Genomic DNA, 27,285 nt, shown 5'->3' on the forward strand with positions numbered 1-27,285 from the left:
TAGTAAAACTTGAGGTGGCAGCAGTAAAAACACATCAACTGTACAGTTTTACACACTCTTCAAACTTAACTGTGGATACATATGGATGCAGGAGGTGAAACAATATGAAGACATTTTGATATATTTGTGGTTTAATTAGGGCATCTCATGATGAGAACCCTAAAAGTCATTCCATGCCTGACAGAGATAGGAAATTGGTTTCTTTTCGGGGGGGGGGTGTTGTTTTTACACTTTGCTTTTTTTCCTTACATTTTTTCCTCTTTTCCCCCCTTTTCTTCTAGCCGTTACCTTTTCTTCTTCTATTTAAAAAAAAAGTTTTTAAAAAAAGCACCCAAAGTCTCATATCTGCTCTGTAACTAGGCATTTTTCATATACTACGAACAAACCTGAAATACGTAGATCAGCGGTGCCCCCAATATTTCCGGCTCTGCGGACTGGCAGCAGCAGCAGCAGAGGGGGAGACGGGATGGTCTCGTGTGTGCGCTCGCCACCTGCGCAAACGGAGCTTTGCCACCCACTGCTGTTCATGTAGCCCAGTTCACAATGGGCTGTGGACTGGTGCCGATCGCAGACCAGGAGTTGGGGATCCCTGATTTAGACCATATCGGAAGGATTATGCGTGTCTATTCTGAATCTTTTTGTCGTTCCTTGCTCAAATTGACAGCTGTCTCTCCAAACAGAATTGAGAGATTCTATTACAGACAATTGGGATTTATGGCCATACCTTCCTTCCAGATTTTATTAACATTTCCTTGACCTCTGCAATGGAAAGCTCACTGCAATTTAGCCCATTTGTGTGAATGATACAATACCAGCACCAGTGTAAAGAGCATGTTCCTGGTTTGCCAACCCCCCCCCCCCAAAAAACGGAATAGTTTTTGAACTATTATCTCACGTAAGCCTACGATTAAAATGCTACACTACTCACATAAATCCAAGTAGACAATATATATGAGGTAGGTGTGGGGGGGTGGTGTAAAAAACCTGTTTATTTTGTTCTGCTGCCTTTGTGTCCTAAAGTACCTAACCAAACTGTTGGGCAGAAAAGTTTACAAAAGGGAAAAAATGTAATGATCCTTGAAGCAATGCTATATATGACATTGAGAGATGACTCGTGAAAGTTGCATTGCATTTCACTCCCCTTTGGGGGCTTCCTTAGATATTAAGTCTCTTTTTCAGATCCCAGCTCTAGCAAACCTTCCATCCGGCCTCAGAGCAAGGAGCAGGCTATATAAGTCTCCGTGTTAGAAAGGTCGTTTTGAAAAGAGAAAAGTGGGTGCCTTTCACTGCATTTAACTACTTTCATCCTATAATCCTGCAAGCTTTCGTTCTGGGGAGCAGCCCAAGAGCAAAGCAACACCTGGATCTCAAGATGTTGCCCATTTTTTCTTTCTTCAAGAGAGCAAAGTCGACTGTAGCACACGTTCTCCTCAAAATCATCAAATGCAAAACAGTAACCATAACACATTAATCATATGTGATCGGAAAAACAACTGAAATATTCCTGTCCCCGCTGCCTCTGGTGCGTTTTACAGGGTCTGCATGTCAGGGAGGCGGCTCCAGCACAGGGGCAGAAGGCCTTATTTGGACGCCAAAGGTTGCAGCTCCAACCCACGGCAGGTAAGGCTGGGAAAGCTTCTTGTCTGACAACCAATGCTGGCCAGTGACAGACTGAGCTAAACTAAGCATTAAATAGGATTCGCATGAAGAGGGGCTAAGCGTAGGGAGAGTTGCTGATTCTAGAATAACGGAGTACAAATTAAATTTAAAAAGGTGTAGTTGGAACCAGCTGCTGAAGGAGAGAAGGCCACAACTGAGGGGCAGAATCAAAAGACATTTCAGGTTACAGTCCATAGGAGCAAGAAAACCTTTTAGGTCAAATCTTTAGGTCTATATTTGTTATTTCCTAAGGAAAGAGGCAGGCGGCCTGGCAAGATTCTTGTAAACTGATAATCAGCAATAAACCAACCTGTAGGACCCATTCTCGGAGGTGTTCCGATTGCTTGAGACTGACAAAAACTGAGACTGTGTATCTAAAGTAATTGAGCAACTGTTGGACCTTAATTCCAGAAATGAAACATTACTCTAAAAACTATTATCTCACACGCGTTAAATTAAAAAGCTGTGATTACAAAAGACAGATTTTGAAATTAGACAAGTAAGAAAGGGACCTCAATACTAAACTGCTTGAGGCAGAAAAGTTTTTTTAGAGCAATATGGCTGCTAAAATCATCTGATGAGAATTTCAAACTTAATTTGTTAAAACTTTACTGATGTAGTCAATATTCTTTCTTCAACCTCTAAACTTTACGCCATATATTAGCAAGGAAATACAGTCTGGCCCCTTAATAATCCAGCAAAACATCCCAATAGTTTTATTTAAAAAAAAAATGAAATTATCAACAAATTGGGTCAGAGGACAAAATTCTTTTTTCTAATTCTGCCTGGATCAAATACAGAAAATTCATCAACCGGTAATTCAAAATGCTATTTTGAAAAATATTTTACTACTCTTGGCAGTTGCTTGCACATAGAGGTTTTTTTTTAATGTTCTAAATAACTATTTCTATCAAAACCCTCAGCAAGCTGAGGACATCAGTGATGTATGACTGGTTTTCTCAGTGCTACTTAACACGGAAATGGATTTACACTACTAAAGAGGTGAAGAAGAGCAAAAAGGTAGAAAAGATTCAAGACAAATCCTACTCCTAGAAAACCAGAGTAGAATTATATATGATGTACACAAGATGCATTTTGCATGAAGGCGCCAGGAAGTCCCGATTTGACTGGGAAACAAATTCCCAGACATTTATTTAGGGATGTGAGGCCCCCTACTCAGGATGGCAGCCCTTTCCTCAATATGCAACTCAGCTGGAACAACCGTGCAGAAATTAGCTATTAGCACCGTAAGAAGAAGAAGAAGAAGAGGCGCCCGGGAAAGGATCCTTTTCCTCAGCGGAGCCTGTAGCGTAAAAGAGGCTCCTGGTTTCTTCCGAGCGGGCGGAGAGGGGCTAATCCCCGTTGGTAAAACGGTCTCCGTAGCGCATTAGTAAACCTCGTAGCCTAATAAATCCTCATTATAAACCCTCCCCAGCTCTGCTAAGCCCCTGCTCAGCTCCAAATCCTCTTCGGGTCAAAGCCGAACCGCCCAAAGCCAAAGCACGTTCGAGGGAAGATCGCGCGTGTCACTTTCTCGAGCGTTGGCGAAATGGGGATCTCGGGAGGGGGGGAGGGGGGGTCCTCGTTCTACATCTGCGACCTCCCCTCCCCCCCAAAAGTTGCTGGGAAAATCGTGAGGCCCCTAAGCGAAGCCCAGAGTTTGCTCTCCTCCCCAGAAGAAGAAGAAGAAGAAACGGAGTCTTCTCCTGGCCCCCCTCCCTCCTCAGCCTCTTCGCCGCCGCCACTGATTTCCTCACTTCCAAACACCCCCCCACGCCCCCCACGCCCAGAGCGGCTACTAGAGTTTGCCCGGAGCACTTTGCTAAGTTGCGGGGAGGGTGGCGCTTCCTTCCCCGGGGGGACACAGGGGGCAGCTGGGGAAGCCCCCCCCCCGACCCGCTCTCCCCTTCCCATCCCACCAACCCGACCTAGAAAGGGCCGGGGCTGCGCGGGAAGTCAAACGACGACCACCACCGCCGCAGCCACCCCGGGACGGCGCACTCACCGTCCTCCTTCTCGTCGAAGACGGGTCTTCTGGAAGCCGAGGAAGAGGCGCTGGCTCCCATCCTCTTCTTCCACTTGCTCCACTGAAACATTGGCGGAGGAGGAGGAGGCGAATTGGCATCCCCCAAAGAGTCCGCAAGAGAGCGGGGCGAGCCGGGCTCGGCGACCACGGCAAGCGGGAGAGCCGGAACCCCCTTCAAGATGGATCTCGCCGCGGGTTACGCGTGTTCGCGCGCCGGTGTGTAAACGTGTCTGGAGTGGCCCCTTCGGGCTCCACTCGCCCGCTTTTGTCTCGCTCGCTCCGCACGGCGCTGGAGCTGCAGCTGCCCAAGCCTTGCTCTGTTGGGGACCCCCTTCTTCTTCTCCCTTCTCCGCTCTCTGGAAAGGGGGGCCGGCGCGGGAGAGCCTCCTCCGAGGAGCCCCGCCAAGAGCCTCGACGAGCGAGCAAGGAAAAAGCCCAAAGCACGCTGGCTTTCTTCTTCCCTGGGATCCTCCTTTCTCCCCTTCTCTCCTCTCCCCCAAGCGCCTCCCAAGCTTCGGTCTCTCCGCGCTAGACGGGGGCGACGCCGCGGGAGACACCCGGCGTTCCCCCAAAGCGAGCTGGAAAAGCCGGGATTTGTAGGGGGGCGGCGGAGCGGAGCGGGGGGGGGGGCGTTTCGAGCTCCTTGGGCTCCGAAGCCGGCTGCCTTAAAGTGAACGCTGCGAGTCGCAGCGCCTCCGTCCGTGGCTAGATGGCGCTCGAGGCGCGCGAACGCAGCCTTTACCTTTCACCTCCTGAGACCATCGAGATGCCGCTTGTTGGGCAAAGGGAGGAGGAGGAGGAGGAGCAGAAGATGCTCCGCTGTGCGGAAAGACCGGCTCTCCCGACCGCCTCTCGGGCTGGGTGGGCTCCAGAGCGGACACTTGGCGTGACAAATTATGCGTATCTGATGCGATGCAATGTGTGCAGCAGGACGCAGCAGCGAAAGGAAGGGGGGCGCTCTCACCTCTTATTAATGACTCTTTGTTCTCCTTTAAGGGACCCCCCGTGGCTGCCTTAGGAGCCCCGTTCATTATTTTGTGGAATGCTTTAAAATCAAGGATTTTAGACGCGTCCGGACACGACGCCTCTGATGCCTCTGGATCTCCGGTCCACCGGAGAACAATAGGAGGACCCTGCAAAGGCGTTTTTCTCTCGACCTCCCACTGCACGTGGGTGGTCATTGTAAAAAGAGACCATTGGGTGAGAGGGGGCTGATCCGGTGGTGTGTGATTCAGAACACACGACTGGTGTCAAAATAGGCTTTTATTGTTCTTGCTGTTATTAAAAAAGAAAGTGTATTTTCTATGATACGGCTACTGTTAATAATTTGGAAAGGAGAAAAATCATGGTTGGATTTCCTTTTGACTCCTCCTGTTTTACTGTACGGGTCGTCCGTGACCACCTTAGTGACCATTTGAAGTTACAAGGGCACTGAAAAAAAGTGACTTATGACTCTTTTTCACGGGACTGTTGCAACATCCCCAAAGTCATGATCAAAATTCAGATGCTTGGCAATTGGTTCAGATTTATGACAGCTGCAATGTCCGGGGTCATGTGATCACCTTTTGCGACCTTCTGACAAGCAAAGACCACGGAGGAGCCAGATTCACTTAAGAACTGCGTTACTAATTTGACAATTGCAGTGATTTGCTTAACAAATGTGGCAAGAAAAGTCATAAAATGGGGCAAAACTCACTTAACAAATTTCTCACTAAGCAATACAAATTTCGGGCTCAATTGTGGTCATAAGTCGGGGACTACCTGTATTTTAGCTTTGCCTTCAACTCAGTCTTAACTTCTTGTAATTGCCTGGCTGTTTTCTTGGCAAACTTTTCAGAAATCGCTTGTGCCTTTTCCCTGAGAGAGACGGACCGGCCCAAAGTCCCCCAGCTGGCTTCCTGCCTAAGGAAGAACCTGGACTTACAGTCTGGTCAAGCTTCTGGTTAAGAGTCCTTAAGCACTGCTGCAAATGGGCTTTTCCAGTCAACTGAACATGCCGCCCTTTCCAAAGAGCTATCAGAAGCAACAGGGAATGACCGGTAACCTGACCGGGCCTGTTGTCCTGATTAATTGCTCTCCAAATACAGTGTGGTGGCCTTGATAGCACGGGCCGCCACAAGGCCTTTTGTATGCTAACTCCCTATGGCTGTCATTAGCTCCATCAAGTTGAGCAGCATCTCTGCCTAATCTTACAGCTCTTTTAATTTCCATCCCAGAAAGTGGTATCAGACAGGAACTCCATAGTGCAGGGGTGTCAAACTCAAGGCCCGCAGGGTGGATCCGGTCCATGGGCTACTTGGATCTAGCCTGCAGGGCTGCCCTGGAAGCAGCAAAACTCCGGCTCGTGATGCCTCTGCCGGGGGCCCTCCCAAGCTCTGTTTTCACCGGCAGAGCCCTCGGGCCACCACAGGGTCCTCTGACACAAGTGACGTTGAGCTGGCCACACTCACCCAGCCCCCCCCCACACACACACAACCCTGATGCGGCCCTCAATGAAATCAAGTATGACGCCCGGCCATAGAGATATTAAAATGGCAGGCCATTGTCACTCGCTTCAGCTCAGAATACAGTAGCTCTAGCTCCCAAGGGAGCTTTCTAGAATAGCTTCCCTAATCTGGGACCCCTCCAAATTCATTGGGACTACAACTCCCAGAATCCCCTAGTAGTCAGCATAGAATTCCGAAAGTTGCAGTCTTTCAAAGTAATTCAGAGAGACAATGAGACAAGAGAATGAAGAAGTCTTATCAGAAAACATTTTGTCCAAATTTTGAGTTTGTCCTTAACCAAAAACTTGTATTATGGATAGTCCTCATTTACTGACTGCTCATTCAGCGATCTTTGAACAATGTGACCCCTCCCCAATTCCTAATCACAGTTCATCTAATAATATTAGAGTACTCCAAACTTTATCTAGTTAAGTTCTATCATTTGTTTTAAGTATTAAAGAGTTTTTAAGTCTGTATATGACAACATGTTTCAAAGTTTAAAGTGAAAGCCAATTTTTATTTTTTAAATCTAACAATTTAATGTCACCTGAATTTCAAATTACTCTTGCAATTATTTGGATAGTTGTGTTTTCCAAAAGGTTGTGTTATTTCTAATTAGCTCTGCTAATCAAATCACAGTCAATTTCTTCCTTTTCTCTAACTGATTCATTAAATTGCATGCTGTTGTGGGGGGGAATTCTGAAGGAAATTTTTATAAAGGTCTTCAGTGTAATACGTGCCCTGCCTTTCTTTACTATATATCTTTATTTAGCATTTTTTATATTCTTAAAATATGAAATTATATCAATTGATTCATAATTTCACCAAAGTTTTAGAAAGTCATATGTGATACGGCCCTTTTTTTACAAAAAGATAAATGATCCTCATTTCAAATGAACAAATTATTCTGCAGGAATAAGGTTAGGAAATTAACATTTTAAGCCTTACGAGATAAGCCAAGTGGTAATATGTGGCTAAGGAAAAGTCCTTTTATGCAACATGGTGCTATCCAAGAAACAGAATGCTTTTTGTGCCAGAAAGTCATATTATTTATAGACTCTGCTAGTCTCAAAATAAATATTCAAATATTGTATACAATAATGCATATATCAATGACAATTACAAAATATTGGGCAATGTTCTTCAGATCATTTTACAGATTAAGAATAAAAAATATTGCAGAGCTGTGGTTGAAAATGCTAATAAACCTTTCTAGTGACAGATTGAATAAAAATTGATCCGTATATCTCTGTCACCAGGCTAATCCTAAATAAATTTACTGAGAAGCAATTCTCCAGACTTTAAAAGTGCAGGAGTCTGTAGCTTTGAAACATTTATTAAGTTAGGTCAACTGTTGAACCATTAGTACTTAAACAAAAGTATGGAATTATTAATACAATAAATTCTAAAAGGATAGCTATATTTCTTTGTTGCAGCGATACACCCCAAATCTATTTGGCCTCCTAAAGTAGCAACAAATTCATTGCACTGCAAGCATTAATTAATTTCATTTTTCAGATGCTTGCACTGCTGCCCTTAGTTAGATATTTATATATTTTTATAAGAATATTATGAAACTCAAAGGTCATGAAATGCAAGAATCAACAATGGGTCAAGATTTTGAAAGAGCTTCTGACTAGAACAACAGTAATTAAAGATAATGCTATGTGTCTTATAATCCTCAAACTAACATTCACTGTATGAAAGGAAGACAAAATAGACTCATAATATCATTTGTCGAAAATGACTACAAAAACCGCTTTTATTATAAAGACATATTGGTGTTCCTTCAGTTCAAGCATACAAAGATTATACTTCTAAAAACCTCAAATTTCTATTGAATATAAAAATAACATTTCATGAATGTATAGTTTCATTGATGAAAACTAATACGGTTGATAGATTTAGGTTATCAAGAAATGCGTTTCTTCAGTAGTTTGTGTTGTATATCAGTTGTAAAGTTATCAAGGAATTTGTTCCCATTAAAGTTAGCGAAGTTATGTTATGCATCCTTGGTTTCATTGTGAAGAGAGACATCTGGCAATCCTCTCGTGTTTCCAGATGAATTCTGGTTTGCAGAGGGAATTTAGCGGATTTAGGATATGATGACTATTCATTTCTTTGTGACCACAGAGCCCCACATTACACTTTGCTGGAGGGAATGAAATTTTATCTTGGCAGAATGAGTTGCTTTAATTGGTTGCTCCCTTGCAAGATGCCAAGAGCAGACCTATTTTTGTTCCTGAAGAGCTGCCGTATAAGATTTTGAAAAGTTTGAGATTTGAGAGAGTGAATAAAAACTGTCAGTTAAAGAAAGCAGGCAGTCCAATAATTTCCATAACAGTTACTCAATGACAGCTTTGAGTCAATCAATAAGAATACAGCTGGAAAGGACCTTGGAGATCTTCTAGTCCAACTGCTTACTCAAGCAGGAGACCCCATACCACTTCAGACAAAGTGTCAGGGCTGCTTCACTTAATATCCAAGAAAGAAACCACTCAACTCCATTTTGCAGAATTAAGAGTACTTTTACTGGTTATAAGTAAATAGAAGCTAAGCAAAGCTGGATCTGAGATAAAAGCGTGCGGAATCATTAGATATCAATGCATGACCCATTCCCCTCCCCTTGGTTACCCCAGCCCATAGTCCAATCCAATTTCTCCACAGGTGTCAGGTGGGAGACATCTTCAAAAACCATCATCAGGTTGGTATGCCGGACAGTTGGCCTTGGCGGGAAACTCCTCTCCCCGCTACATGCGCAGTGAGAACAACTCCCTTCTTACAGTCCCTCCTGTACAGAATATTTCCCACACCCAAATACCAAATGCCCCCCCCCCTCCTCCCGCGTTTCAATGGCAGCCGAAAAGCAAGCAGCAAAACAGAGGCCGACACAAAGGGCTTGCTTCTCTTCTTAAAAATGCCCAATGATGAGGAGTCCAGAGAATGAAGAACATGGCTTTTCATTGCTCTCTAGCCCAGGGTGGCAGAGTTAAAAGTCTCTAAATCAGTCCTACCATAATCATAGTAATAGTTATTTATTATAATCATGATTTCACTGGGCTTCATCCTGTTTTGGTGTTCCATTCCATCTCTACCAACTGGTTTATATTGTAAAAAAATCCATTGGAATAAGATCTTTGTTGACATTTTATCCTTTTCTATTATATATATATATATATATATGTATATATATATATATATATATATATATATATATATATATATATATATATATATATATATATATATATATATATATATATATATATATATATATATATATATATATATATATTTGAAGTCCTATTGATAATGAATGAAAAAAGGAGTGTAACTGTAATGATGAAGAAATTGTGATAAAAGTAGAGATCTGTGAATCAAGGTGAACTCTGATGCCTTCATGAACACAATTACATACCAGAGGTGTTGTCACATTGAGTTCTCCTTTTCCCTCTTCCCCCTCCCTGCCCAGATGTTCCCCAATGGTTTACCTCCAAATATCAGCAAGATCCGAACCTATTGGGTCTCCAAACCTGAATCAGATTGGTTCTACCCTCCACCGCTACATTGCCACTTGCTGAGGAAGTGACAGTAATAAACTATCAATGGTATAAAGAGTCCTCTTTTTACCCTTGGCAATCTATTGTAGAGCAGACTGATTATTTCTAATTTTGACTTTGCGTGACTGCATTCAAAGATGGGTGGGTAATTTATGCTTTCAAAGTAAATAACAAAATTTAGCATATCCTCTGTATTTAGTTACAGTTAGCTATTTGCATTTTGCCATTTAATAGGATGGAGATGCCTAGGATGGCCTATTTCATTAACGTCTAGGTGTAACATTCAGACAATTTCAATATTATTTTTGGCAGAGAATGCCAAAAATCTATTTTCTCTGGTATACTGAATGACCCTTCAAATTATGCCTCTTCACTAAAAAGCTCATATTTTCCGTGGATGTTCATCTTACATTTAGTGATACATTTAATTCAGTGGTATCAATGTGACATTTGAAAAGAACATCTACTGTTAGGTTAATGATATGTTAGTGAAACTGAATAGATTCAAAATCATGGAAAATCTGGGATCAGCTTCACTTTCAGGAGAAGATGGGTTTGTAGGGAAGATCCTCTTTGAAACACTCTTAGTGAGTTTTATGTATTTGTATGTTAAATTTATTTGTTGCCCATCTTCTTGCTGTGGAGTTACTCTGGGCGGCTTACAACAGTAAAACGGAAAAAATAATACATGTAAATATAACAATATAAAGCAATGAAACAATAAAAATAAATAAGGAAAGTAAAATAAGGTGAAAGATGGGCAGAGAGGGAGTAGAAAGCGCAGGGAGAGGCAGGATCGGCTGGTTAGTCCAGGAGTCACCTATCCGGGGGTCTCCTATTGAATCCCTAAAGCCAACTGGCAGAGCCACCTCTTCTTCAGACCCTTGCAAAAGACCAAGAGGGGGGGGCAAATGTCACACAAGAGGGCAGCATGTTCCAGGGCGGGCAGTGTCACAGCAGCCATTTTCCTACTAAGCCCTGCTAGCCAGAGTTCCTTGACAGACGGGCTCTGCCAGCATGAGAAGGGTGGGCTTGTTTAGCAGGAAGAGGCAGCTCATCAAGTCATCTGGACCCAGGCCCTATAGAGGGGCTTTGAAAGTTTCTAACCAACCCCTTGAACTGCATCCAGAAGCAAATCAGCCGCCAGTGCACCTCACAAAGCTGTGGTGCTTCATGGCCCCTTCCAGGGGCTCCAAAAACTGCTTATGCTGCTGCACTTTGTAGTGGTTGAGGTGTCTGAATGCGTCTCACGGGTGGCCCCGGGTAAAATGCCTTGCAGTAATACAGAGGACAGACGACCAGGGCTTGAGTGGCCGAGCGTGGAGAGTCCTGGTCTAGGGAAGGCTGCAGCTGGTGCACAAACCAGAGCTGTGCAAAAGGTCTCTCCTAGCCACACAAGCACCACCTTTAAGCAGGTGGCAAAGTCCAAGAGGGCCCCTCAACTGCAGACTGGACCGGGACAAGGGCTAAGGTAACTCCAGATCTAGAACGACAGGTGTCAAAAGATATACGGATCTTGAAGCTCTGTGCAGTTAAGGCCACTTGGTCTTGCCAGGGTTCACTCGTAGCCCATTTATTACTGATTTCTTATATTGTTCTGTCCCCCCAAAACCTCAGAGTTTATGCATGGGGTTTACACTGGAGGCTAAGGTGATGACCGCCCAAAAGAGGCAGCGGCAGATAGATTCACCTCCAAGGACCCAACGACAGCCTTGGCCTTCCAGAGGCCTCTGCTCTGGGCCAAAACGATGCAAAGTGCACCTTGCATCTTACGATTACAAGCTCTGCCCCTTTGGACCTGCATTCCAAGACCACCACATGGAGACTGTCAAGAGAATTTGTTTTGCAGTTCTGCAACATACATTTCATCACTTGCTTCCCCCCCCACCCCCCACCCTTAGTGGACACCCATCTTTGTATGATATAATTAGCACAAACATCCCATTTCGCATTTCAGACACAATTTATCAAGAGCAACCAGGTTGGTGGACACCTAGTTTCAAATAGTCATGTTACATTTTTTCCTCTTAAAAGATGTTCTGCTTTTCGGTAGCAAAACAATGCTTATTCCATGTTATCTGGCAGAAACAAACAGAGTTTTAATCTCTGATCAGAAATCCATGTTACCATAGATTAAAATGTAAAACCACACATTTAGAGTTATTTGGGGGAGAGTGCTGTTTCTGTTGTCATTCTAACACAGGGGTGTCAGACTTGTGTCGTTATGGGGGCGTCATGTGATGTATTGGGACTTCCCCCTCCCCCCTCGCTAAACAGGCAGGAGGTGGTGGAGTCAGCACATATGACGCACCCGCCCTGTGGGCCGCAACTTTGACACCCTTGTTCTAACACATCTGGAATATGAAAGCCATTGCCAAGCAGGAGAGAGGTAGCTATGTGCTTCACAACTGAAGTAATAAAACACATGGCAATTTGACCATTGATTGTGTTCTAAAAACATACAACTATGATCTAATATTGTCCAACTGCTTTGCTACCTGAAGGGGGAGAGTTCTTACTATTACTTTATCAGACGGCTTTAAAAAGGTATCAGATTGTGATTCTGTCCAAATACTGTGGAAACTCTGACCCTGGCGGAGGGTCCCCCGAGAGACCCAATAGGAGGGTGGGGCTCATGGGACAGAGTTCGCCCAGGACGAAGCGGTGGCCGGTTTTAGTACAGGCAGTTTCAACTTACGACCACAACTGAGCCCACAATTTTTGTGGTTAAGTGAAACATTTGTTAAGTGAGTTCTGCCCCATTTTACGACTTTTCTTGCCAGTATAGTTAGGTGAATCACTGCAGTTGGAAAACTAATAACCCGGTTGTTAAGTGAATCTGGCTTCCCAATTGACTTCGCTTCTCAGGCTGCAAGAGCGGATCGCACGATGACTCCGGGACACTGCAACCGTCACAAATACGAGCCAGTGGCCAAGCATTGGGATTTCGATTGCATGGTCCCTGGGAGGATGCTGCTGCTGCAAAGGTTGTAACTATGGAAAACAGAAGCCACGTTTCTCAGGAGGGCTGTTGTAACTCAACTGCCCTTATTTCAAAATCAGGCTGGTGCCAAAACAGGCCAGGTAAGGAAGGAGAGAAGAACCGCAGCAGAGACTCGAGGGGGATGGTTGCCTCTTCCAATTAAAAAGCACGCGGGGCCTAGGGAAGGACGTGGGTTGCTTTCTGAGCTGCCAGAGACTTTGGCTTTCTGCAGATTTCCCTATTTTAAACCTGCGCCTAAAATAAAGCGGAGCGCGGGAGGGGGAGGAGGAGGAGGAGGAGGAGGAAGGGGGCATGTGAGGTTACGAGGAGGAGGAGGCAGCACTGGGGAGGGGGGGTTGGGGGGGGGTCCGAGGCGACAGACGGTGGGCGAGGCCGGGACGACGATCTAAAAGGAGGGGCAGCCCCCGCCTCTCCCCCTCCCCTCCTGCCCTGTTTTCCCCGAGAAAGCGAGCAGGCGGGGACCCCCCCCCCTCCGTGCAAAACGCAGAAGCCCCCGAGAGCCCCCCCCCCAGCCGCCGCCCCCTCCCTCCCTCCCTCCCCCTCCCTCTCCCGGGGCCGGAGCGCGGCCTGCCCCGCCGCCTCCCAGCCGCTTGAGGAGGGTTACTATGGCGACCGGTGGGGGGGGGGCAGCTGCTCCCTGCGGCCCGCCTGTTCCCTTCGGGCCACGGCATAAAGAAAGGGCGGAAAGGCCGGCGCCGATATAGGCCGCGGCTGGGAGGCCGGTGGGGGGGCTACAGAGCAGCGGACCTCCCCAAAACAGCCGCCCCTTCCCCGCGCCGCTCGGCGGAGTAAGTGTCGAGGCAGCAGGAGGAACGGGGGCTGAGGGCGGCGAGGGAGCCCAAGAGAAGCCTCGGGGGAAAAAGACTCGCTGCTGCCTTATTCTACCTGGCGGCGAAGGTACCAACCCCAGGGGACGCCGAAGGTGGAAAAGCCGAGGAGAGAGAGAGGGACCGTCGCCTTCCTCTCCGGGCTCTGCCGTCGACGCTGCAGCGGGGAGAGTTCTCTCAGGAGAGGGAGAGAGCTACGTCCAACCTGGGGGAAGCTTAACTCCCCAGGGAAAAAGAAAAACGGGATTTGCCTCACAGAAGCACCGCAGGCGGTTCCATTGGGCGGCTGCGGGAGAGCCGTCGGAGGGGAGCAGCAGCAGCAGAAGCGGCCAAGAATTAGGCGGAATCGTGGAGGGGGCAGAAAGGGCCTCCGCGGGTGCCTGGCTGAGAGGCCGGGGAGGGAGAGGGGTTGGGGGCCCGCCCAGGTTCCCCAGGCGGCCCCTGGGTCGCCTTGGAGGTGAAGAAAAGGGGGCAGGAAGCAGGCGACACGCGGGACAGAATCTCCTAGAAAAAACACATCGGTTGCCAAGGAATTGTGGCCAGGAGGAGGCTGCACACAGATATCCACGCAGGATAGAACACACACACACACACACCTATATGTGTGTGTGTTATGTATGCATACATGTGTCTGTGTGTGTGTGTGTGTGTGTGTGATATGTATTTTCTTTTTTGCCTGTGTTCTTTCAGTTCAGTTTCTTATCCTTGGCAAAGGGCCTGAGGGACTATGTCTCACTTTGAGCTTTCAACTGCCAAACTTCCAGAAACTTTCTGGCTGGCCGTTGTCTCCTCCTCAGGGCCGAGGAAGAAGGGCTGGCTGGAGGTCACCCACTGGTTTGTGCCTAAGGCAGGGCTAGAACTTATGGCGCCCAGAGTTTCAAAGCATGATAAAACCTAATCTATTCTTTCATGTTTCCCAAGAATTCTGGAAATGGGCCAGTGATCCCTTAGCTGATTGCTTTAAAGCCTGTTAGTGAAAGTAAAAAAACCTAAGAAACTGTTGCTCTTGTTATCTGCTTCCAAGCCTCATGAGAAAGCTCCGAAGGAAAGATAGGGCCAGGAAAACAGAAACGGGGGATCTGATAATACGTAGGGCACCTATCCTGTATATATTTTCTAGGTCCGGGAAAAGGAAGACTGGCTCTGTCGTATCTTTTCTATCTACTCTTCAAATGCACAATACGAGAGCTGATCATAGTGCATGAATGCACTATGGTAGCAGGAGATAGTGGTAGATAGATATCCAGCACCGAAGATTTATTTATGTGAAATAAAAAATCATAAATAAACTTGAAGAGTATAGACTTGAGTTTTTCTTATGAGTCATTAGAAGGAGGACTGCTGTCAATTTTATCTTTTATACTCATAACATCCTATTGCTGGGAGTAAAACTAGAAAAACAAATGTAAGTTAAGTGACTGAGGTAATGAATTTTATTATAGAACATGCATGATAGGAAAAGACACTTTGAGTGGGTGGAATGAAGAAAAAAATGATGCTTCTATGATGGAAGCGCTTGAAAAACAGCAATGCTCTTGAGAGTTCAGAAGTAGAGACTAAAGGAAATAGTTTTTACATGGATGGCAAGAAGGCTATGATAGGATTGTCCTTGTTTAGTGACTGCCTTCTACATGGACTGTTCACAATTATGATGCTGATGAAAAAGTAATGTTATCAATCCTAACATTTATGACCTTAGCAGGTCTATAAAGCAAATAAAAACTGAAGTAAGACCATACTGTAAGTATACTTTCAGTTACCAACTACTTTGCTTAACGATTGAGTTGCCAATCCCAATTGTGGCCACTAAACAATGACTACTTTCAGTCTATATCATAAAAGATAAGCTACAGGGGGAAAAAACTATTGTTTCCTTAGAAATGTAGAGTTCTGTTGAAGTTCAATGGGGTACACAATAGGGTTATTTTCTATTGAGGTTTGGAGCTGAAACTAGAACTACATTTGCAACTGTCAGCCTCACTTTGGATACTTTTATTGGAAAAACAACAATTATTAATTTGATTAGGTGCCACCAGCTTGTTGCAAATTTTCTCCCTAGTCCTTCAGGTCTTCCAATGGTGCCTTCATTGCCACTGTAACTGAGTCCATTTACCTTGGCTATTTCTCATTTTCTCTTTCCTCCTCCTCCTTCTTCCAGCATTAGAGCCTTCTCTGGAGAGCTAGTTCTTTGCATACTGTGTTCGAAGTAGGATAATTTGACATTTGGTCACCTGTTACTCAAAAGAGACTATTTTGTATATGTTCTTCGCTGTCCGTGGTATTCTCAGGAACCTTATCCAGCATAGTTGCAGCGTTCCTGCATGAACAAAATTGCCCCGTCTGCATTGCTACTGTCCTTTGGCTGCCTGTCTACCTGCTGCTGTCAGCGACCCCCATCACCCAGCCCAGCCCCCAGTCAGGCCGTCTTCTCTCATGCCATCTAACCTTTCAGGGGTGCAGCTTCTCTTGCATGCCAGTCAGGGCCTCCACTTGTGCGATGACCAGGCCCTCCATTCAGACCCACTCTGGGCCCTTGTTCATACGCCAGCCAAGGCTTTCTTCCACATGCGGTTGCAAAAGAAGGCTTAAATTAGAAGGAGGTGCTGACTAGCGTGTAGAGGCCCTAGGGGTTCCCTGCCCTTGGTCCACGGACTGGCACTGATCCATAGCATGCCAGAAACTGGGCCATGCAAACAAGGGAAGCCCCCTCCGCTGAATGCAGGCAACACATGAAACCACACTCCCTCCGGTCCAATTTTTTGACAACTAATTTGTAAGCTCCACAAATAATCCAAACGAGATTATAGGGTTTTTTTTTTTGTCTTTTGTTGTGAAGGGCTAGTGATATTAACAATATTAGAAAGCAATTATCAGTGTTCTCCAGTATTGCAGTATTATAACTAACACTAATTGTAAAGCAAAGTAGATATTATTTATTTAAGAAAAAGTTACTCTACTAATATTAAATTCATTTATAAACAATTATTTATATTGTTGATTTACGCATATTCTTTTTGTTATTTTTCAGTTTATTATCTTTGAATACAGAGCTGCTAGACTTTCTGGCTTTATCAACGTTAACTAACAAATGGAAGAGAAGTGGTATTATACAGAAAACAATGGCAGTGGAGATAACCGTCAAAATACTCAAAGGCGGAGTGATTCAGTTTCTAGTTCATCAAGGCGCATCCACCGAGCTCTTGAAAAACTGGTATCTAATTCAGCGGTCTCTCTGGATCTAAGTCGAAAAGATCTACAACATCTTACTGCAGAAATATATAGATTATTTAACCTTAGAGTAAGTCTTTCACTGTTAACATACCTAATTAAAGGATAGCTGAAAAAAATAGATGCTTTCCCACTTGAGATTCCCACTATATACAAATTACATTTTAAGATTACTATATCCTTGATAATCCTTTAAAAATTACTTAAATAATTTTAACGCTTGTTATCGTTTTGGGAGAAATCATTAGTCTCAAATAATTTGCTAAGGATAGGCTACTCATCTCTCTCTCTCTCTCTCTCTCTCTCCCCCACCCTCCCTCTTGACTCTCATTTTAGTATTTACATCTGGAAGGAAATTCCCTTTGTGTAATTCCTGAAGATTTTTTTCAGAGTCTGTCAAATCTTACTTGGCTAGATCTGCGCTATAATAAGTTGAAAGAGCTTCCTTCTGGGATTGGATGCCACAAGTAAGTTTTCTGCTATATAATATGTCTATTGGTTTTTTTTTTAAGGAAGTTGTTCATGTAGATATCATGTATCTACTACTCAATGCATTGAATAGTAGTACCATGTATGATTAAATATTAACCCTAATTATAATCAAAAGAACAAAATACAGGTAGCCTTTGACTTACAGTAGCTCCATGGTCACATGATCCAAATTTGGGTGCTTGGCAACTGGTTCGTATTTATGACAGTTAAAGTATACTGGAGTTATGTTTTGCAACCTTCTTACAAAGTCGAAGGGGAAGACAGGTTCATTTAACAACCATGTTACTAACTTAACAGCTGCAGTATTCACTTAACAACTGTGATAAAAAACATCGTAAAATGGGGCAAAATTCACCTACAAATGTCTCATTTAGCAACAGAAATGTTGGACTCAATTGTGGTGGTAAGTCAAGAACTGCCTGTATTGGAAATACTTTTGCAATGTATGGTCTTCATTTTTTGGAATTCTTAACAATGGCCATGATAGTTGAAGAATTCTGGGAGTTGAAATCCACACGTTATAAAGTTGCCCAGGAAGCACTGTTATAACTACCCTTCAGCAATTCTTTGTCCTTAAAATAGCCTGGCTGAAGAGACATTAGGAAATGCTACAAAAACACACACACACAAACACACATTTACAAAATACAGATTAAATTAAAAAGTGCCAAAGTTTCTTCTCCATTGCTTTGACAAAATATGAAGAGATGTTATTAATTGGTGCCCTTTAGGATTGTTTCTCATTTGTAAGAGGCCATGTGTCATCAGTATCACTATTAAAGTATGGGGCAACTAATAATAACAACCAGATTTAATTCTTAAGTAGGTGATTGATGTAGAGCCTTGATTTCATCTATTTTAAAAAAAAAATGCTACACGGGTGCATTTTTCCATGATAAATATATAAGCAAGCTTTTCAACTACAGTAATATGTAGTTTTAAATAAATTAAGGATAGGAACAGATGTTCTGTTAGTCAGGTATATGCCAACTTCTAGAAAGAGTGAGATCTTATTTTATATCAAAAGAAATGGATAAAATGAGGAAAACTGACTCCTTTCTAAAACCTTGACATGCTTTCTTTCCATATTCAGCCAGGCAGAGATATCCCACAATGAACCATCTCCTTGAACAACCTTAAAAGTCAAACTGATTAATTTTGTGGCGGCTAATGGCTCATTACTTTATGAAATTGCTCAATTTCTGAAGCATATGTTGGTATATTCTGAAATTACTCAGTATTTAGGAAGCACCTAGCTACTATTCTGGCACTGCTAGTTTGAGTTTTAACCCAAACAGGACCATTGCTGCTTTTAATATTAGGTTGACTTTAAAGAGACTTTGTTTCCCAAGTTAGAGTTCACAGCTGTGCTAAGAGCAATCCCATGACAGATATTCTGTCCCTCATCTTCAGAAGACATCTGTGGGCAATTGAAGGGAATTCTATATGTCATGACACTTCCCTGCAAATGCTTCATTTTTTTGGCTGATACTGGAAGCAAGCTAGATTAGGGGGGGGAAACACCAAAATAATGGACTGCAGAAAACTAGGGTCTACAGTGAGCTTTCTTCACTGTTTCTGTTCTTTCCCAGTTGACATAATAACATGTGAAGAAAACAATATGAATTTGTTTGCTGTGCCCTTTTTGGCATTTATGATAGTCTGCAAAGGAATGTGTTTGAAATAGCTCTTAATGCTAGAAAGAAGCTAATTTCAAAGTATGCTGTCCCTACTCACAGTCACTCATGTGGCAGTCACTTCCATCTTGACCATTGCAACATGCTCTGCCCTTGAAAAGCATCCTGAAGCTCCAGTTGGTGCAAAATGCAGTGGCCCGCATGATTTAGTGCAGACCCCAGTATGCATATGTATCACCTCTCCAGTGGGAGCAGCGTTGGCTGCCGATATGCTTCCGGGTGCAATTCAAGGTGCTGGTTGCCATCTTTAAAGCCCTTCATGGCTTGGTTATCTGAGGGACCATCTCTTGCCGGTCACATCTACCCGACCCATCAAAGTGGGGACACAGGGGATGCTGTGGGTCCAGTCCCCTAGGGAGATACACCTGGTGGGACCAGAAGAAGGGCCTTCTCCATGGTGGCGCCCTCTCTCTGGAACATCATGCCACCAGAGATTAGAATGGCCAGCACTCTTAACACTTTTCCGGAAGTCTCTGAAGGCCTGGGGAACCCAGAGTGGGATGTAGCCCATTAAATGGCTCGTGTGATCTGTGCTGGAGTGGGGTGTAGAGGGGGAGGCTTGTTTTTATTATATTATATTAATTTATATTAGTTTTATTGTTTTAAATGAGGTTTTATATTCTGTAAGCCACCTTGAGTCTCCATGTGCGAATAGGCAGCGATATAAATTCAATAAATTAAATAAAATGCTCTCCCAATATGTACAGCAGAGTTTGATGATGTTAAACAATATTCTACTTAATTCTACTTATCATTAAAATAATAAAAGAATATATACATTATCTCTTATTTTCATGACTGATCATATTTGTCATATATTTAAATATTTTCTGATTTATTAAAAAGGCAGCTGAAAACTCTCCTGTTAGAGAGAAATCCTATTAAAAGGCTACCAGTGGAGCTTGGTAAGTACTCTGTCCCTTTAATAATATCTAACTAAACTTAGCATATATATATATATTCCTTTCAAGAAACTCCTTCTCAGGGTAAGCAGGATGAGGCTAAGTTCAGAAAAACAGAACAAATGGCATTAGTGACACGAGTTAAGAGAAAAGGAAAAGAAATAGGCTGTAGCTTCATCTAGTTTACAACTACGCTACAGAATATTTTCCTATCCTTGCAAATCATTCTTGTTTTTAATCATACCCTTATACTACTTCACGTACTGCTTTTTCTTATTTAGGCTTCTCACATTTTTCTTTCTGAGGGTTTCATCAGTTGCATTCAGCCACAGATTTCTTGGTCTTTTCTTTCTTCTGAACCTTTTCACTATTCTTTTAAATATTTCTTTTGCATCTTTATCCTCATTCATTTTCGGTATGTGGCCAAATTGCCTCGGTGTGCTTACTTTGTACTGATTATCCACTTCAATATTCAGTCTACGTAATTACTTCATTTTTGTTCCTATCTCTTTTTATTTCATTTTCTTTTTTTTAAACAAGGTTTTCCCCAAAGATGGATCATATGACGGGGGCTACTGCAGTGGCCGTAAGTGTGAAAACTGGTCATAAGTCACTTTTTTCAGTTCCATTGTAACTCTGAACAGTCATTAATCAAATGGTTGTAAATTGAGGACTACCTGTAGTTATTTCTATTGATTGATTGAATATTACTTTCAAATGGAAACTGAGGTGTTTCACTTAATGGGTTATCTGACAGCCAGTTTCTTCCCACAAGAGATCATTAACCTCTTTGTTTCGTCTTCTTAAGCCACCTTTTCTCACTGCCCTTAGCCACTTTCGTGTTTCTCCTGACGCTATTCCCATTCTCTCACTTTCATATACAGAGAAGTCATAAACAGCCATTTTGCTTCTTTTGACAAATATTTATTCATCACAAAAAGCCCATATAACTGCCTTCCGCTGCCTTCTGTCAACATTTGCCCATTTACCTTGTCCATTTTTCTACACTTAGTAAATAAAAGGTTCAGGTCTACAGAAATAGTTTGCCTAGAGAGCCATGGTGGAGAACCCGTGGGATGTGTGCCAGAGGGGGCAGCAGCGCCTCCTCTCGCCCCAGTTCAGCTCCGTCATCACACATGCGTGCGCTCCTCCCACCGGCCCAGCTGGTCTTTGGCTCTCTGGCGCGCATGCTAAGTATTTCTCATGAAATTACCAGCAAGGTCTATGTGAAGTTATTTTTGTATATTGTATCAGAAGTTAAAATTCCCATGAGAACAAATAAGAAGAATGGGAGAGTGGCACAGAAGATTTGAAACTGGTCATAGCACGACTACTGTTTTTATTACTGTTGAGGAGCATTCTTGAAAAGAAAAATTGTTTTACGGCCTTAATAATAGGGTTTAGCTGACAGCAATTTAGAATAATATAGAAAGGTATTTGTCTTCCAGCACTGCTCTTACAGAAATAATTTATGTGCAAATATACATGTAATCATGAATAAAATATAGACTAATGCAGAATGCTAAGTACTACCCTTTTGAGGAATAAGAGCAAAACAGCAGAAATAATAATTACTCAAGCTGTGAGTGGACATTTTAAAATACTACTTTGAAGGCAGTGTGAAAAAATGTGTTATTACCTGCATTACGATCTTGGCAGTTTTCATATTGTTTCTCCCAGTTATATATTGGTTCTGTTTACCTTACATTACCCAAATGTATTTGTACTGTAACATATTTCTTAATGAAATTAAACAGGCTTCTGTAAAGGGAAAAATAAATATGTTATAACTTACGTATGTTTTACATTTTGGTATGATATAATTCAAACATTTTTCAATACACTTTTTATCCAAATGTGTTAAGTGCAATGGGAAATTAAGAACTATGGATAACAGAGTAGATTTTGGTCCTAATAGTTTAGATTTAAATTCAGTCCTAACAATAATTCTAATCAGGTTTTATCCCACTCTCATTTTTTAGAGACATTTACAGGTAGTCCTTGACTTATTACAGTTCATTTAGTGACTGTTTGAGGTTACAATGGCACTGGGGAAAAAGTGACTTATGACTGTTTTTTATACTTAAATAATTGCGGAACCCCCAAGGTCACATGATCAAAATTTGGATGGTTGCAGTGTCCCAGGGTCATCTGATTTCCTTTAGCAACCTTCTGACAAGCGGAGCCAATGGGAAAGCCAGGTTCACTCAATAGCTGTGTTACTGACTTAACGACTGCAGTAATTCACCCAACAGCTGTGACAAGAACGGTCATAAAATGGAGCAAACTCAACAAATGTCTCATTTGGCAACATAAGTTTTGGGCTCAGTTGTGGTCATAAGTCAAGGACCACCTACCTGTATTGCATACAGAACATTTATTATACATATAATGACTTTATTCAGAAATTTTTCACGATATCCAGATAATATTTTCTCTCCAGAACCTCTTATGTTTTCCCATGTCTAAAAGCTATAAGGAGCTGCCCAGATGAGAAGACCCTTCTTTCACAGTGTACGCTGTTGATTAAAACAACATTTTAAATTTGGAATCTATAAGAAATAGCATAAACATTAAATACAGCAAAGATAAGGGGATTGCCTGCCCTCTAGTGGAGACATCCGTGAAAAACAATCTCTGGAGTTACATACCCCAAGCAGTAGGAATAGAAATATATTTTTCAGGGCCTGTTTGATATGTAGGGCAGTTGTATCAGTATCTATGTTACAAGGACCTATACAGAATTGGTACTGAATGGTGTCTCCTTCATTGCCTATTAAAAGAAATTCCTTTATATAATGTGGAGCTCCAGGAGAAAAAGTAGGTGAATAACAGAATAACAGAGTTGGAAGGGACCTTAGAGATCTTCTATGCAATCCCCAACTCAAGCGGGAAACTCTACATAATTTCATAGAAATCATTGTCCAATATCTTCTTAAAAACCTGCAGTGTTAAAGAGTACCCATAATTTCTGGAGGCAAGTCGGTCCATTGATTAATTGTTCTATTAGGAAATTTCTGCTTAGTTTTAGGATGAAGAGGCTCCTAAGACACTAAGATAATATCCATGAGTTTATAGGTGTTTTGCTTGCTTTTAAAGATGTGGACTGTGTGCACTTATTTTTTAAATAGCTTTTTAAAAAACCTTACATCTTCCTTGCTTGGAATTGGTCCCAGCTGCAGCAGTGGTGGAATGTACAGATATATAGCAGCTATCGATGGAAGCCAGCACAGCATAGTCTTGGGAATTAGCAGCAGGAGGTGGTGAGGATCAGCTTCACCAGCAGCTGTGGCTTTCTACTTTGCTGGCTCATAGATAACCCTACAATGGAGCAAACGGCCTGGTCCTTGCACCTATGCAGAAGAACATATATGCGTGGTGTTACTTCTCACATATGAACTTTGCTACTTCTCGCGAATATGCATGTCCCAGGATAATGTTGCAAAATCCAATCTGGGTTGGTCACCAAGACCAGAGGTTTACTCTTTCGAGCTTTCGAGCTTGTGCTGGAGCCCATCCTCAAGGAACTTCTTTCTACTGGAAGATGTATGTTGGGCTATTCTATGAGTCGTATTTATGTGGTATCTTCTTATTGGTCGATTGGTGTGTTGAAACAGCCGGCAATTGGCTGTTTCCAAGCCGAGGACTTGGAAGCACAAGGAAACAACAGCCAATTGCTGGCCATCAACACACCAATCGACCAATGGGAAGACACCACATAAATATGACTCATAGAATAACCGCAAGCACATAGGATGGGCTCCAGCATGAGTCTGAAAGCTCGGAGGAGTAAAGCTATGGTCCCAGTGACCAACCCAGACTGGATCTTGGAATAACTTCTTTTCTACCTGGATAATGGGACGGGCTGGCCAAAAGAGCACTGATAGTTGTTTTAGGCCTCAGGATTATCTGGAGAAAGCTGGAGTGGTAGAAGTAGATCACATCCAAGGACTGCTTGTTATTGACCCAAGGCCCACAGCTATTCTGGCTACTTGCCCTCTATGACCAAATGAGAAGGTTGATGTTGCATCTGTCTCACTGGGCCTTTTCTATTTTCGTTTTCCCATTTATATGGTCCATGGCCTGGGACTGACTTAGAGGAGACTGGTTTAATGTGATTTACAACCCTATTAAACTATCTGTATGGGGGCTGGAGGAGAGAGGCTGATATTTTGGGAAGAATGGGTGGTAAAGGGAGGGGATGGTGACCTACAATTGTTTTACCACCTTTGTTGCTGAACGTCTGAGCGGGCAGGAGCGGTGAAGAGAGGTTTTATCATCTGCCATGGGTGAGGAAAGCATGTCCTTGGGAGATTACATACATATGATCTTTAGCCTAAGAAGCGGAAAGTGTGGAGATGAAATTAAGGTGAGAGAGAGTAATTCCAGCAAGGGTGTGATATATATGAGTAGGGGAACCAGTCACAGGGAGGATACATTTGGGGACTGCCACCTATCTCCCAGCCTCTTGGTATTGAAGATCAGGTCGTCAGACTCTGGATAGGTTCCAGCTGCTGTAACTGAATACCAGACCAATATATAACAAGAACTACCTTCATCCACAGGTGACTATAAGTGAGCCAGCCCACTTGCTGTGGGGGGGTGGGCTTGGGGGGGGGGGCAGAAGTCCTCTCCCATAGATTTGCCACCTGCATTTTCAGCTGTGAAGCCAGGATTGAGTTGGTGGTGATGGTGACAGGTGTCACCCATAATGGCTTTTGTGTGTGTGTGTGTGTGTGTGTGTGTGTGTGTGTCATGGCTTCAGTGTAAGAATAAAATGCTTGTGCGGTAGACAGGCAAAGTTCTGGCGTAATGCAGGCAATTGGGGTCCAAACCTGCAGAGATTTTGTACAGGAACATATATATACACACACAGACACACATAAAGTTTATGAACAATTATTTTGCAGCAGGACTTGTAAAAAAGCGTTAGGAAGCTGGATACCTGGACGTAGGTGGCAGCAGGCAGGCAGGGGAGGCAAGAGAAAGAATATGTGTGTGCGCGTGACAGCTTACTTGAGAGGCTAGGGGAGAAGGTGTAATCCAAATGGACCAGTGGTGGGTTGCCAATTTTTAAAATACCAGTTTAGGTGCGTAAAGGGACATGCGTGGAAGCATCTGGGTGGGTGGGCAGAGCCTCATGCCGCCGCTGCTATCGGTTTGCCCAATCCGGGCCAAACCGGGAGTAGTAACCCACCTCTGAAATAGGCAGTTTGTAATCCGTTACTTTAGAATACCTTGAAAAGTACAAGGGACGGGTCAGATGCTTGGCCAGAAACAACACCAAGGTCAAAACAAGCAGAAACCAAGGACGGGGATTCACAAATGAAGATACCGAAGTTGCTCCCAGTAAGAGAAGGAGTCCCGCCTGCATAGATTAATTCTTCTCCCCGCCAAGCACACTCGGCCGAAACATTTCCTGCTCAGTAGTTGCCAGTAATGATGCATGGGGCTTGCTTGCAAGCTCAGCATCTTTCTGCTTGTTCACAAGGTCCTTTCGTTGCCAAAGGGCCAAAGGATTCTCTGAAGTTGGTGCTGCTTCTTGGCACCCGTATTAGCGAAGGAAGGATGGGCCCTGTGCCGTCTGAGGGGAGGATATCAGTGTTGGCTCCGGTGGCTATTGAATCACTAGGCTCTGCAGCCACCGGCACCTGATCTTCCTGCATCTTAGAACTTGGGTCTGAGGGGGTGGCATTCTCAGAGTTTTTGCTGTTCAGATAATCAAGCAGAAGAAGACCTTCTGGTTGAAGGACCCTCTTGCCTCCAGGCGCTGTGGGTGTTCCATCCCTGGAAGCCTTTAAGAAGAGATTATTAGACAACCATTGTCTTGAACTGTATGGGGTTTTCTGTTGGACTAGAAGACCTCCAATGTCCCTCCCAGCTCTGTGGTCCTCTTACTCTGTTTTGTTAAGGTGAGTTCTAGAGAGCAATTGCTTCTCCACTGGCATCCCTGCTGCACAAGGGACCTTCTCCTTGAACTGCTAGATTCTGCTGCAAAACGGGCATTGGAGCCATTGGGGAGCCTGACACATACCAGGGTTGCCCATTAGACTTTTCCCTTTGGGCCATAGATTAGTTGCAACCTGATTTGAAAGTGGAGGATGATATACAGGCAGTCCTCAACCTACAACCACAGTTGATCCCAAAATGTATGTTGTTAAGAAGAGACGTTTGTTAAGTGAGTTTTGCTCTATTTTATGACCTTTTTGCTACAGTTAAGTTTTTAAGAGTGACGTTGTTGTTAAGTGAATCTGGCTTCCCGGTTGACTTTGCTCGTCAGAATGTCACAAAAGGGGATCATGTAACCCTGGGACACTGCAACCGTCATAAATATGAGCCAACGGCCAAGCACCTGAATTTTGATCATGTGACTATAGGGACGCTGCAACAGTCATAAGTGTGAAAAACAGTCATAAGTCACTTTACAGTGCCGTTGTAAGTTTGAATGGTCACTAAATGAGCTGTAAATTGAAGACTACCTTTAATTGGTCCTTTGCCCTGTCAGAGCGTTTCGGCTCCCCAGTGTAAGAAAGTGGGACCCATTTAGCCAGCCCACTCCAGGCAATTAATGGACCTTGCAAGATTTCAGAAGGACTTTAGATTGTTTTCCAAGTATTTGATGGCAGTCTGGAATGAGCCTATGATGAGGACCCTGTGCTGGATTTTTCACTCATTGTCCTAAGGCGCTTCTTGGTTTTCTGAGCAAGTTGTTCATCAAAATTGAAGAGTAAATCCAAGCAAGCGTAAATAGGAGCCCATATTAGGCATTTAATTGTGGTGATGAAAGCTGCAATGCCTGGCTCTTTCTCCTGTTTCTGCATCTTTCCTAGTCCCCCGTAATCCCTCAGCAGATTTTAATATCGTGGTATCCTCCTAAGAGAATTAGCAATGAGAGCACAGTGTTGCAGTGCTGGGTTTGCAGTATTCAGTGTTTTCAGTGGCTGGGAGGAGAATTTGACCTGGAGGCATCTGACGTGTGTCTCTGGGCTCCATGCTCTTGCCCCTACTCTTTAATATCTACATGAGTCTGAGGTTTAATCTGTTAATTGAAGTCAGGTATTATCGTTTGCCGATGACCCTCAGTTGTGAATCTATAAGGCTGCTCTTGCAAAGTATATCTGGAAGCTTTAGCTGATACAAAGCGCAGCAGCATGAGAGGTTTTGTGTGCCCCTAGAACAGCATGCACTGGTTGCCATGTATGGCTTGGGAAAGTGGAGGGATTCAAAAAAATTTACTACCCTTTCCATGGGCATGGCTTGGTGGGCGTGGCAGGGGGAAGGTTACAGCCAAATCCCCATTCCCTCCCAATCAGCTGGGACTTGAGAGGCAGGGAATAGATGGGGGTGGGGCCAGTCAGAGGTGCTATTGACCGGTTCTCCAAACTACTCAAACTTTCCGCTATC

The 27,285-nt window shown here is 43.6% G+C and overlaps 2 protein-coding genes across 5 annotated transcripts in view; one reads left to right on the forward strand and one right to left on the reverse strand.

The window, feature by feature from the left end:
• Positions 1 to 4,099, reverse strand: part of STK32C (serine/threonine kinase 32C) — a 172,467-nt gene extending 168,368 nt beyond the window's left edge. Inside the window, exon 1 of the mRNA XM_087726023.1 lies at positions 3,665 to 4,099. Coding sequence (XP_087582149.1) covers positions 3,665 to 3,755 — 91 coding nt within the window. The 5' untranslated portion in view covers positions 3,756 to 4,099. The remainder of the gene's footprint in view (positions 1 to 3,664) is intronic.
• Positions 4,100 to 13,359: 9,260 nt separating this feature from the next.
• Positions 13,360 to 27,285, forward strand: part of LRRC27 (leucine rich repeat containing 27) — a 52,918-nt gene continuing 38,992 nt past the window's right edge. Inside the window, exons 1-4 of one of the 4 annotated variants that reach the window (XM_087726027.1) lie at positions 13,360 to 13,523; positions 16,591 to 16,860; positions 17,127 to 17,257; positions 19,826 to 19,884. In XM_087726027.1, coding sequence (XP_087582153.1) covers positions 16,651 to 16,860; positions 17,127 to 17,257; positions 19,826 to 19,884 — 400 coding nt within the window. In that variant the 5' untranslated portion in view covers positions 13,360 to 13,523; positions 16,591 to 16,650. Of the gene's footprint in view, positions 13,524 to 13,543; positions 13,633 to 14,985; positions 15,303 to 16,590; positions 16,861 to 17,126; positions 17,258 to 19,825; positions 19,885 to 27,285 lie in introns of those variants that run through there. The other 3 variants (XM_087726024.1, XM_087726025.1, XM_087726026.1) reach the window with 3 other exon arrangements.

This window comes from Thamnophis sirtalis, unplaced genomic scaffold (genome assembly GCF_051295495.1).
Source record: "Thamnophis sirtalis isolate CommonGarterSnake01/CBP01778 unplaced genomic scaffold, rThaSir2_p1.2 scaffold_11, whole genome shotgun sequence".
In the NCBI taxonomy this organism is placed as follows: Eukaryota; Metazoa; Chordata; class Lepidosauria; order Squamata; family Natricidae; genus Thamnophis; species Thamnophis sirtalis.